Below are 13,315 nucleotides of genomic sequence, written 5' to 3'. Positions count from 1 at the left end.
ATCCTTGCAACTGACATGCTTCATCACATCTTCAAAATGCCTCAAAGGACTTGACAAGATTTTATTACTTTTAAAAGTGCAACAACTATGTATTTAGAGGAGAGTTGTTAGGGTTTAGCTCTAAAAGTTACCCCTCACTATTTCCCCACCTGGGGGAGAGGGCGCGGTAGGCAAGCTGCCTTAGACTCCTGTTAATGCCATCTTGAAATAACATGCCCACCGATTTCCCCTCCCTGTGGAGCTGCAGTTATTCAGCAAGATGCTCTGTGATTCCCTCTGATGCCATTGCAGAGATTCAATCAGGTAATTGCAACTTCATTTAAGGCATCACAAGAAACTTTCTGCCACGGCTAAACCTGAGTTGCGCTTGTAGAAATATTTTGTCAAAATATTTCAAAAAGGAGCTAAAATGAAAGAAATATTAAACACTGCATTTGCTCAAAGATAGCTTTGAAAGTTAGTTATGAAACACAGAAGGAACAGGAGTACAAAGTACTTATCTTGATATGTGCTTCAGAGTTTAGTTACAAGCCTATTTCTATATTTTCAAAGGCTCTTCCACAGAATAGGTGCACCAGTCTTTGCTTGAAGTGGGTACACTATGTTGAAGGAAGGCACGGAATGATTTTGAAAACCTGTGCAATCAGGATCATTCAGCACTGAAGAGATACGACTGTTCGTAGAAGCATTATAATATAATAATAATATTCTAAGGATTGGGAGCCAAAGACAAAAAGAAAACTGTCAATGTGGGATATATGAAAATGCATAGAGGCATGTGAGAGGGGGAAAAGAAAAAGATAAGCTCTCATTGTCATCTGTTAACCTCACTGCTAGAATCCAACATTTTCCTTTTCTTTTGTCCAAAGGAATGTCAGAAGGGTTTGATTGTTGTTTTGTCTGATCGGGAAAGAAAAAGAACTTTGAGAGAGAGAGCAAGTCTTTACTGTAAGTAAAGCCCCTGATTCTTCAGCAAACAAATGACCAATGACCACAAACTTTGCAAGACATCAAGCCAAATCTGCTTTTGTTGAATGTTCCAGACATCCTTTATCCATTCACAATTCAGTGACAGAAATCCAAACGCTGTGAGACACATAAAAGGGTACAGCCATCCTACAGTGCTCTGGCTTCAACCAGAAGTCAACTGCATTATGGATGCCTGTCGAATCAATAGTAATTAATTAGAATTCATAAAAGTCCGTTTCCAGTAGAAATTGATGAGGTAGTCGTCTTTGAAGAAACCATTAGTAAGGAAAACAAAGTACTGATCACTTCACCCACCGAGTTTTTGGCCAAATTCTTTCCAGCAATTGTGTTTTGTTCATGCACTTGATCAGCGCCCCATTAAGATGGAACAATGGACCCTGATGTATAAATACCTAATTTCTTTCTCGATATAAAGCATGTTCAAACTGCCACAGGTTTGGCTGCAGAGATCCAAGCAGCTTTGATTTGCCTTCTCTGCTTTTTCCTAATTATTTTCAGAACCTGCCATGGCTGTCCCAAATCTCATTCCTACTATAATTATTTGCACCTGAAAGATCATTCAGCGGAGAATTTTTTTGCCCTCGTGCCTTTTTTGTTTTTACAAATGGCTCTTCTGGTTCTTTAATTACCCACAGAGAGGATTAGAGTTCAGAATATGGGAAAAGCCTACTATCTGAGCTGACTTTTGCAGGAAAATGAATAAATTAGTTTTGTAAACCTACATGGGGGAATTCTCTTATTTGGTTATGATTTCCGTCAACTGAAGCTGTGTGCTATGATAGGCCTTAAATAATTCCAAAAGTGTCATGTATTTGGCTTATGTCTGTGGCTCCAATATCAAGACAGGCCTCCTGAGATCTTCCATATTGCATCGAGAGGAACTAATTTTGCTATTTTAAAATGAACTAGGTATTCAAGAATGATACAGTACAGCAGTTCTGTCACACTGCAGCTGGAAGATGCAATAATGTAAATAGGAATTTTAAAAAATATTTAAACTCGTCAGTAATGTGCAATCATAAAAATGCTAAATCGGAAACCAACAGGACATTTAGGACTTAATTAAGCACTTCAGGGGATGGTGTGAACGGCTACATACAAACACAAGTTTGTCAAATTTTGAGAGCCCCAAAGCCATTATGATTGCCAATGGATTTACTCTAAATCTAACATACTTGCTTTGCAAATGTAGCATTGTGCATCCCATTGTAAGGTTTCTTTTTCATTCATAGTTTATAGGTTCTTGGAATCACACATAAACCTTTTGAACATCAAGATAGAATCTGGTTTCAAACACACTGAAACAATGAAGTCTCTCCTTACTCCTCACAACGGGCGGTAGGTGTTTATTCAAATTAAAAGTCAAGAGGGCCAATGAAAGGAAGGATGCAGAGGCTTCACTGGTTTGCTCCTCTGAACTACTGAATAATCTTTTAATCACATCCAAAATATTTATTGTGTAATCCTCTTATGAAATAGCTTACAGATTCATGGAGCTCATATGCTAGCGCAATTACAAATACACGTTATTTCTGCAGAGTATTACATTCCATTTTATGCAAATCCCCGATCATGAAATGAGCGTTGGCTGGCACAAGTGTTTCGGGAACACTGCTGATAAGAAAACAGATATTGTTGGCGCAATGCAAGACTGAAGCCGTGGTTGTAAATCTCTGTGCTTCCCACACTGCAGGCCATGTTCCTCGAGTGTCACCCACAGCAGTGAATCGCACTGAAGTATTCTGCTCCCGCTGTCCCAGACACCAAGCCTGCACGGCTTCTCCAGACTGTTTGTCAAAGTTATTTAAAATCAAATCTGCCTGGCCTCTAACTGCTCGCATCCCTCGACACAATAGAAGATATTTTCACCAATCAACTCGTTGATGAATGTAATTGTAGAAATGAAAAGACTGTATGCTTCATTCCAACAGACTTGTCAGATATAATTCAATTAATTCATTTTAGATACTGTGCTTGAGAAATTTCGCAGCAATAGAGGACAGAAAGCAAGAAGCAAACAGAAAAGGGTGCCGCCAATTATAGTAGTGGCAGAGTCTGCACAGCCCTGGGATCATTGAGACCAGACAAACCACAAAGGATGAGAAGATTAAACAATTAAAGAAATGTTTTATACACATACTTATTTAATGCTTGCAGCATTTTATTATAATTCCGTGATCTATGTTTTTAAAATCTCCATCAATAATCAAGGAAGTATACAGCTGCATCTTCGAATTGAGACATCAAAGATCTGCACTTACATATTACTCCTTTCCAGATGTGTTGACATTTGTGATTCATACAAAATGTCAAAATAATAAAGTTGTACAGTCTCTCTTGCAGCGAACGACACAAGAAATGTGTGTAAATTATTTAAGGGCAAATAAAAAAGGAGTTCATAATTTAGAGTATTTAATATAAAAACACAGAAGATTATCTTGTACTATTGGAATCAGTATTGCTTACCCTTGAAGGTTCTATCTAACATAATCATGTCAATGAGCTGTGGTTTTTCATGGAACAAGTTCTTTGTGACCTATTAAATGCAGTCGGAAGTGCTTAAAATACCTAACAGCACCATATGTAAGCCTATAAGTGCAAAGCATTGTGCTGCGAAGCGGTGAAAAGTAAGGACTCTTTGGAGAGCACTGAACACACTGTTCTGTCACTGATATAAGTGATATGCGTAGAAAAAGAAATGCAAGACAAACTCATAGCGTAAGCAAGGTTCACAATTCCCCAGTGAAACTTGTGGAAATCAGTTGAGAATGAGTCATAATGTCATAAGTATGTACAGGCAATATACAAAGGTTTCAAATATTTTTTTTTTTGGTGATTAATGCTTATTTGCCTGTTTAAATTGTGACCTTTTTTTCCCCCGCTTATGCTAAATCTCCAGCCGTTGTTTTTGATACGGCATAAATTCAGCAAACCTGCCCAAATGAAAAGCTTCCTCGAGGTTATATTTTAAGCGCTAATGAAAGGAAACCACTCATTGGTTTGCTTAAAATCTAAAGTCTTTTGTGTTTACAGCCCTCTTGCTATCATTGTACAGGGTCTGTATTGATCTGACTGAAACAAAAGATGTTTTTAATTGCCAAGAAGTCAGACTTACCAAGGTCACGGGTGTTTATGATCCCTTCAATGTTTGCAGCTAATGGTTGCAACTTGCTGAATGTCAAAAGTCTGATTAGAAAAGCCTTGCTGAATTTATCATTGTTATGTTATTGCCATAATAAAGCAAAAAGGTACCAATTAGGTTAGTAAGATATTTTGAACCCACCACTCATTTATATTTCACAACCAGTACAGAGCTTCAGTGAAGTATTACATTTTGTGCTCGCCGATTTCTTGTCGTTACCTACTAATTTTGTGGATAATGACAGACCGCTGGCTTCTAGAGCAAGAAATGAAAAGAAACTGAGAGAAGGTTTTCCAATTATATGCCACCTCGATAAGTCAAAAACACCAAATCTGTTAACTATACGGATACATCAACTATACAACTATCAAATGCAAGGATTATTACAGAGGCTTCAGACACCCTGGTCCAACGCACACAGTACCCCTAGCTTTACTGCAGGAACTCAGGAGGATGCGGTGAGGAGATCTGTGCCAAGTTTGGTGACAATCCCAAACCAGGTATCAAGTCACTGGGGTGATGTATTACTTTTTACAGATGTGTACGGTTTTGAGCAGGTGTGTGCCTGATCAAGGAAGGACAATCCTGGAGTCTGATTAAAGTCTGATGAAGCGTTTCAAAAATTACTGAGGTGTCAAATTTATGAACAAACAGATGGCCAGACAATGCCATAACATTGCTTCGCCTGAAGGATGAGGTGGGCTACTTTTAACAAACAATTTAGATAAGCTACAGTTGGAGTAAAAACTTAGTGCAGAGGCACTTCAGAGTAATTAATGTAGATTTATACAAGTGGGATTATAAATGAACAGTTTTGAATGTGTTTAACTTAATATTCTTGGAAATAATTTTATCCTTCAACTGCGCTGTTATGGTACAGAATGAAAACAGTGCCACTTTATTTGATATGTATCTTATGAATATATGCACATTCATGATTTTATCTAAATTTAACAGTGTGAATAAGCCTCTAGAGTGGAAAGTAACCATCTGAGGATGGATCGTAGAAACTGTAAAACAATATTAATAATAATAATAATCCTTGCATTTGATATAGCGCTTTTCACGTCGGGAGGACGTCCCAAAGCGCTTCACAGAACACACTGTAAAGTGAATTGACTGTATATTTGTGGGCGAACACGGCAGCCACAAACAGTCATAGATTGAAAATGACCAATTTTATTATTGTTTTTGGTTTTGGAGGGATTATTATTAGGTGTGTGGAGTAAGGAAACTTGCCCAAGGTTTCACCCTGCCTGGAATTGAAAGCGAAGCGAGTGCTCTAACCACTGAGCTACAGGACTCCAGTGTGATGCGATTAGAAATATACATTTCAGGCATCCATTTATCCATTTGTTTATTACAATAATAATCCTTGCATTTGATGTAAGGTATATCAGATTGCAGTTAGATACAGAAAAGCTCTACAATCCATAGAAGTTAAAAACACTTCAAGAGTGTAGATGAGAGTAGGAGCTCATTCTGCCAAACAGTGCTGTTGCAAAGAGTGTCTTTCTTAGTCTGACAAGAATATCTGTTATAATCAGCAGAGATGCAGTCTCCAGCAGAAGATGAGACACTGGTGTAAAAAAACCTATGCGATACTCTTGATGAGAACTACACTGCTCTTTGCACATTTTAAATCACAAAGATTTAAGTTTATGATTTATGCAAATATTTTATGTTTAAAACTATGATTTGAGATGCGGGTATAACTTCATTAATTGTAGTTTCAGTTTATGGGCAAACGATATTTAAGTCCTTGATGGGTTAACACTGGCTAAATCTATAGATGACGAGATGGCACCCAATTACTTTAGCCGTTTTTCATGTTTGTGGTTCCCCACACAGTGTGCTCTTGATCTTGATGATGCCATCAGGAAAAAGCACAGAACACAGGTCAGGCATTTCCCAAAAGTGTGGAAAAACAAAACGAGCAGAAGAAGTGGAAGGACCCTCTCGCATTACTCCTGACAGCCGGATGAGGAGTGAGTGGCACTTTACATGTCTTCGCTCTGGAGAAGAATCAGGACTAAGAGTTCAGACAGTGCAGTTGCAATCTATAGGCATGAGCCCTGCGCAGAAGCACCATAGCGTTGCGTTATCTACCAAGTTGCTTAGGAATTTTGTGGTGTTAACCCATAATATACCGCAGCAGAATTTTTCAGCGCAATCTCAACCCCAGCAGGTGAGGTAATGCCCCATTTCTCTAATTCCACCTCAGAGCTTTCCCTGCAGGTAGGCCAAGAAATATGTTGCTTGTCTGCTGGTGTGAGAGTTCGAAAGAGGCAAAAGCTTCAAATGAGAACATTTTAAAACGTCACATTAATTTGGAATTAACTGAAACCCATTTAGTGAACACCAACCGCAAATTGCGTTCTCAAAGGTTTCAGTCTCATTATTTCAAGTCTTAGTTTTGTTCCACTGAATCCTATTCCCTGATAGCCTGAAGCCCCTGGAAGCACAGCACAGTGAGGCAAAATAGGCATGAAAAGTCGATTTAAAATTTCCACCATATCAACCAAACTTTTGATTGAGAATTAGCTGTAACTTCATTAGAGCAGAAAACGAATGTAAAACACATGCTAATAATTCCACCCCTTAATCCGAACATCTTTCCCCTTGAGCTATCTTATCAACAGCAGAATACAGAAAACCTTCAGTTCATTTAACAATATCAAAACAGAAAGAAATGTTCAACTTAGTTTGTAAATAGCTCACCATTACCAAGTGCTTTGATACATGAATTACAATAAGCTTGATTAGCATCCAAACTATTTTCTACGAAAACACCACGGAAAAAAAGTATTCAACTTTCTCAGTGATCTTCAAACGTACTCAGTGGAGCATTATTACTTGCAGTGTTCAAAGTTTTACAGGATCTCAGAAATCTAGGGCTGGCTCGGTGCAATCAACTCTTTCTATTTTTCATTAAATTGTTCACTGGCACAAAACTGTGTTTGAATTTGAACATGTTGCGACCCTGAGCTGATAAAACGAGATTTTTTTTGTTTGAATCGCTGCCTTATAATTTATGCTCGTTCAATATAGTTCTTAACCTGAATGACATTCTGTAAATTAAGCACACATAAAGCAATTCAAAAGGATTTTTTTTAGCAAAATTATCAAAGGATTTGTAATCGACTGGCATTAATGCAGGGAACAATACTTGTGCAGGGTATCCTGTGGGTGTATCAGCACTTGTGCTCTCTCCGTTGTTGAAGCACTGAAACCCACTCCAGCCCCGTTCTAGAGTTTCAAACACCCACACTAATTCCCACTTTTATAATAGTTTCATTGTACTGACATGTGACATGATCAAAGGGGTTGGCAGATGGCAATGAAGAAAATGTGGAGCTGATCAAACTGGACTGGAAAAGGTTAGCCCAGAGTGTCCTTTAAAATAAATAATTAAAAAGAAACTTGTTATTCAAAGGTAACACTAAACCAATTGGTGTCACGCCGAACCTCAGCATGATCACAAGTGGAGTTAGCGCCCCATACATTTCCAATCAATAACACCAATAGCAAGATATATGTCTTGCAATACCTGATGTGGAGTTTGCATGCTTGTAATAATCAACTCTTTTTGTTCATTCTGTTCACATAACCTATCCTCAAAATTGGCTATTTTCATTTTCGCCATCAAAATAGTCAGGCTATTGTTACATTGATTTATCAAATTGCTCACTGAAATTTTCGTTGATTTTAGTCCCTTGACAAAAGAGTTATGCGTCAACTAATTACATTCCCTGAACATTAATTTAGCTGCAGTGGTCTCAGGGCTGGTAGTGAATTAAAAAAACATAGTCAGTCAGGAACCTAGGCGTCTTGTTCGACCCTCAACTGTCCTTTCTACCCCACATTCGTGCCATGACCCGCTCTGCTTTCCCCCACCTGCCCAACATTGTCCGACTCCGCTACTACCTCACCCCTCAGGCTGCCGAAACACTCATTTATGCCTTCATTACAACCAGGGTTGACTATACCAACGTACTGCTTGTCGGCCTTCCCAAGTTTTCCCTACACAAGCTACAGATCATCCAGAACTCTGCAGCTCATGTCCTCTCCCGCATCAGGCTCTGTTACTCCATCACATCAACCCTCACCCGGCTCCACTGGCTCCCTATCCCTCAGAGGATCGAGTTCAAAATTCTAGTCATCACCTTCAAGGCTCTCTATTCTGTCCGCTTCCTCTACTCAGCAGGCTCTGGCCTGCTTCATGTCACTAGCCTGCCCCACAATTGGCGGTTGGACCTTCAGCCTCTCTGCCCCCTCCCTCTGGGACTCCATCCCACATTCCTTTTGCCTCGCTCCCACCCTTCCTGCCTTGCCTCCTTCAAGACATGCCTCAAAACCCTCCTCTTTGATCCTGCCTTCACCACTCTCCTACCCTCTCTGCCTTCCCAACCCCCCCACCCCGCCCCACTCGGGTGCTAATCCCTGACTGTCCTTAAAGGTGCTTTACAAATGTCATTTCATATTGTATTGTATAGGAGTAATGTCCACTGTAGAAAAGAGCCATCAAAACCAATAAGTGAGCAGATGTTAAACATGCTCGTATAAAACTTTAACAAACTAATTTCCCCAAGAACATTTATCCCTCTAGGCCACTTTGCCGGTAACCAATCATGAAAAATTATATATATTTTACAACTTTAATATCGATCAATCAATTTTAAGCAAGTGCTCCTGTTTCATTAATATGTTTCTACAATTTTGATTTAAAAGGTTAACAGGGCAGGCTGTCCTTTCTGGATGCCTCATTGATTCAGTATAACTTACAGAACGTACAGACATGGAGCAATGGGCTTGGCGTTTACTGAAAACATTAAATGTTGCCTCACCGACAAAACAGGAACTTCAAAGGATCAGCATAAGTGTGGTGTCCAACTCTGGGGTAAGTTTCCGTTTTTAAGGATTTCGGACATTTGAACGTAATAATCAGGCTTAGATAAATTGATCCCATTAAACATGTGATGAAATGTCATATTTGTCATCCCATTGTTTCAACTGGAATTGCAACACTACTCCTTTTAAGGCTGTGACAAGCATTTCTAACAGGTGTAACCTCCACCCTTTTCAGACACCCATTTCTTTAGGAATACACAAAAGAAATGATCAACGTTACTCTCTCTAACTTACTGTCACCAAGAAGCAATGTTGATATGTTTCCCTATCATTTAAAACTTTCGGACCAATCCACAAGAAAATCAACTGATGTGAATCTTTGTGGTTTGAGCCAAATCCGATTGGTAAAGGGATGGAAGGTCAGTCCCAATTTTAATATCTTTTTAATCATTATTGCTGATTTTTTTTCTGCCACTGGAAGATGAAAGTACAAGGTCGGCTTCACTGATGAGCAGTACTGTAATTGAGTCAGAGTTAGACTGAGGATACAGTGTCTATACTACAGCAAGCTCATTGCTTGGCAATCACCTTTGTGTTTTGAGATTTCATGTTGTTAGGTATTGGGTTTAAATCAATACCTGAATGAAGATAACTCCGCTGATATCTGAGGAGGTCAGAGATCCAGTCTACATTATGTTAGGTTTCCAATTGCCCTAAATTCTTTTCATTTAAAAATTCTAAAAATAATTTCCTACATGTTTAATACTCTCAGCTGGCTGAACAATTAATGTTTTTTGTAATTCTGGACACAAATGAACTGTCAGAGAACACTTAATAAAATAAATAAGACTGCTTAAATGGCTTAATACAATGTCCTCTTTCCATCTGAATAACTGAATGTCTTAATACTTTTTTTTAGAAATTGTTCAGCTCCTCATGCACACAGAAGCTCCATGGAGGAAAAAGGGGAATAAAATCCCTAAAGGTAATTACGAGGTAAAAAATCTTTAATGTTTTACTCCTTTAGTGATCTGGGCTCATCTGGGTCAGGGACATTGGGTCTAATTTGTGATACTTGAAGCCTTCTTGTCAGCCTGAGCAGTCAGTGGTTTCTGAAAGTATTGAGATGACTCAGAAAGGACCACATAGAGGTGTGTAAACATTTTAAAAGGGGATTGAAAAAGCAAACTTAGATCATTACTATAGGATGATTCATGACAGTAGAAAAAGAGGACATAACAAGAATATCCTTGCATTTGATATAGTGCTTTATCACCTCTTCAAGACGTCTCAAAGCGCTTCACAGAATATACTGTAAAGTGAATTGACTGTGTATTTTATATACGGTGAAATGAGGCAGCCAACTGCACACAGCAGTGCACCACAAACAGTTATGGACATAGGTTTAAGAACTGTAAAGAGCAATTTAAAGACAGATACCAGAATATTTTCTTTATGCAGAGGGTAATCAATGATTGGCACAGGTTGCCAGGAAAGGTGCTTGAGGTCAGGGCACTGGACTAATTTAAAAAGCAGTTCGATGCAATAATGGGGAGACAGTTGGGAGGGTGTTCTGGAAAGATGAGATTGGATGGGTTGAAAGGCTTTTTTCATACAGACCAATCTTGTAATCTTGTGGAAGTCATTAAAGTGTGAAAAAAGGCCAGAGAATGACACCGTGGGGAGATGCCAGAACAGCCTCATTTTAAAAATGAAAAGATGGACTTTCATTAGTATTATAACATCAGCGAATTGCATTAATATACAGCCCTTCACATAGGATAATGTCTTACATTATAATATTATAATGATGGGGTTGAACACTGAGCAGGGGAGAGGAGGGGGTGTGTGGGGAGAGAAATGTGGCCATTGTCACGATCAATGAGGTATGATATCAAGTGGGACTTAAAGAAAGATGGAGAGGTTGGAGAAGATTTCACCTTGAAATCATTTTATGTAAATCTTCAATGTTGAACATCACAATTTAACTATTCACTGGAATAACTGTTCTCTTTGACCGTGCCTTCAGCTCCCTTCTCGACTCTCTACCCCCTCCTCGTTCCCTCCCTTCCCTCCCCTCACCCTGACCATTTCCCCCCTGCTCGGGTCCTGACCCTACTGTACAGCGCCTTGGGACGTCCTCCCGACGTGAAAGGCGCTCTATAAATGGAATCTTGTTGTTGTTGTTTTGCATTATCTCATATTCCAAGCACTGCTGGCTGGGTGGGGCGAGAGCTATTTACAAAGGAAGTTGTTTTTAACACAAACTAGAATCACAATGAAAACGAGTTGCCGAAAGGCACAACAGCCTTTTATTTTTCTAAGGGCTGCAGACTTGTGTTACGGACTGAGTGCCAAAAAAATAATCTCGCAGTCCAAGGAGATGGGAAGGGGAATTGAGTATTTTAGGGACGTTCCCTGCTCAGTGTTATTCATTCCCTGTCATCCTGTAAGTCCCTGTAGCTGGCTCATTGGAGTCTTGTGGAGCTGGATGAGGCGGTGTGTGCTTCAACAATGCAGCATTCACTGTCTGTCCCCCAAAGAAGAAAGCCAAATTCAGCTGTTTAGAATCATGCTGGGATTTGCACAAATGAATCCCTGAGAGCTACAGTGCTAAATCATTTCCATAACCTTGCACAGATCATTTTGAAATATCATTCACGTACTTATTTTTTTCAATTATTGCAGTGCGGATCTCAACAGCCTAGCAGCTATTTGTAAAGCAGATCTATTTCTATCTGGGAAAGAATTGCACATTCGTGGCATTTCTTGCTGCATTAACATGGGAACACACTGGGAATACACAGCCAAAACCCAGCACCAGGGCATTTTGATGAAATGACATGAAAAGCCCTTCCCTGAGAATTCATCCCTGTCCTACTTGTGACTTCAGCACATAACCAACATTAACCGTGTGGCATTTTTAAAATTAAAAAATGTGGCAGGCATGGGTATTCCATCAGAAGGACTATCCAGATTGTGAATTAATTCCTGAAATGTGCTTTGTGCAACCAAACCTTAGACACAACCATTTGTGCTGGTTTGCAGACACAGGCTATATTGCAAGGAGAGTAAGTACACTTAATTCCTCAATTCTACAGACCTCAAGACTGTGCTAGCACACGTTAAGTACTCTATGCACTGAATCAATAACACATTTTGGAGATTTTTAAATAATCTTTCCATTCAAATTGGATATCTGAATTAAAATCACTCACAACTGTCACATTTTCAAGTTGAGTTAGTTTAAATTTCCCAGGAGCACACAGACAAAGTCTTCAGATGACACAAGCCGCTAAAAGGATTCTTACGGTGATGTTTGTTTTACCACATTTTATTGAATTAATCCACTTTCTATTAATAGTGTCCCGCAATGTGCACTTTATGGAGCTAAATCTCTCACAAAATGACCCCCTTTCCGAATCCAAAGGNTTTTTTGTTAAGTATGCAATTCTGTTTCCACTGGGATTCAAAGTGAGCTAAAGGCAAACTAATTTCACATGAGAACATGCATTTCCAAGAATATAAAAGGAACAATTACAACCTCGATCTCCTCCCAAAAAGATACAGAAACAAAACAAACAATCCCATTAGAGAAAATAGAGAACAAACCCAAGGGGAGTGCACACCTCTTAACATTCAATACATTGGAAAACCAAGGACAGGGTTATTATCCTTAAAGTCACAGTAAGAGAGAAAAATTCTGAATAATTAAAGCTCCAATTAACCTAGCATTCTTTTCTTTTTACGCTATTGCATGCTTCGAAGCAGTGCCTGACTTCATTTAGTAAAATCAATAGAATGAACTCAGGCATTCACTTCATCAAACTCATAAGCAGTTTGGAAAGTCTCAATGCAAAGATGCATGAAACTTAATTTGTGAATCTGAATAATGGGCTTCATGCTGGTGACTTACCTCTGTGTCATGATTTTAAAGGCATCTGGGAGGTAGCATTGCACATTTTCCATTTGAAATGGATCTGCATCACAGATCTTGTCGTCGGTGCGACCATAGTTGGCGCTCTCAATCATGATGACATCACTTCCTGGGCAGCGTAGGTCAATGGGGTAGCCCTCACAGGACAACTCCCTCCTCACCAGACCAAAGGGTAATGCAGCTCGACTGAAGCCTAGAAACAAAATGCGAGAGGTCACAAAGGTTTCCAAGTGTCCTCTTTGACAATCAAACCATAAAACTGGTACTCTATCATCAAACTAAAAATTCAGTTTCAGGACTTTGCCTTGTTCTCATGTTCTCATTTCAATTCAGATAACTGTCAATTATGATAAGTGACGCAGGCTTTCAAAATGCTGAGTTTTTACCTTTTGTTC

At 39.2% G+C, this 13,315-nt stretch overlaps 1 protein-coding gene across 4 annotated transcripts in view; it reads right to left on the bottom strand.

Annotated features, from left to right (window-relative positions):
* Positions 1–13,315, bottom strand: part of adgrl2a (adhesion G protein-coupled receptor L2a) — a 258,264-nt gene that overhangs the window by 70,878 nt on the left and 174,071 nt on the right. For all 4 annotated transcript variants that reach the window (XM_042334875.1, XM_007887235.2, XM_007887233.1 and 1 more), the window contains one exon: positions 12,900–13,113. In XM_042334875.1, coding sequence (XP_042190809.1) covers positions 12,900–13,113 — 214 coding nt within the window. The remainder of the gene's footprint in view (positions 1–12,899; positions 13,114–13,315) is intronic.

The sequence above is a fragment of the Callorhinchus milii genome, unplaced genomic scaffold, assembly GCF_018977255.1.
Source record: "Callorhinchus milii isolate IMCB2004 unplaced genomic scaffold, IMCB_Cmil_1.0 Scaffold5, whole genome shotgun sequence".
NCBI lineage: Eukaryota > Metazoa > Chordata > Chondrichthyes > Chimaeriformes > Callorhinchidae > Callorhinchus > Callorhinchus milii.
Note: the sequence above shows the minus strand (reverse complement) of the source record. Positions and strands in the feature narration are given on the sequence as shown.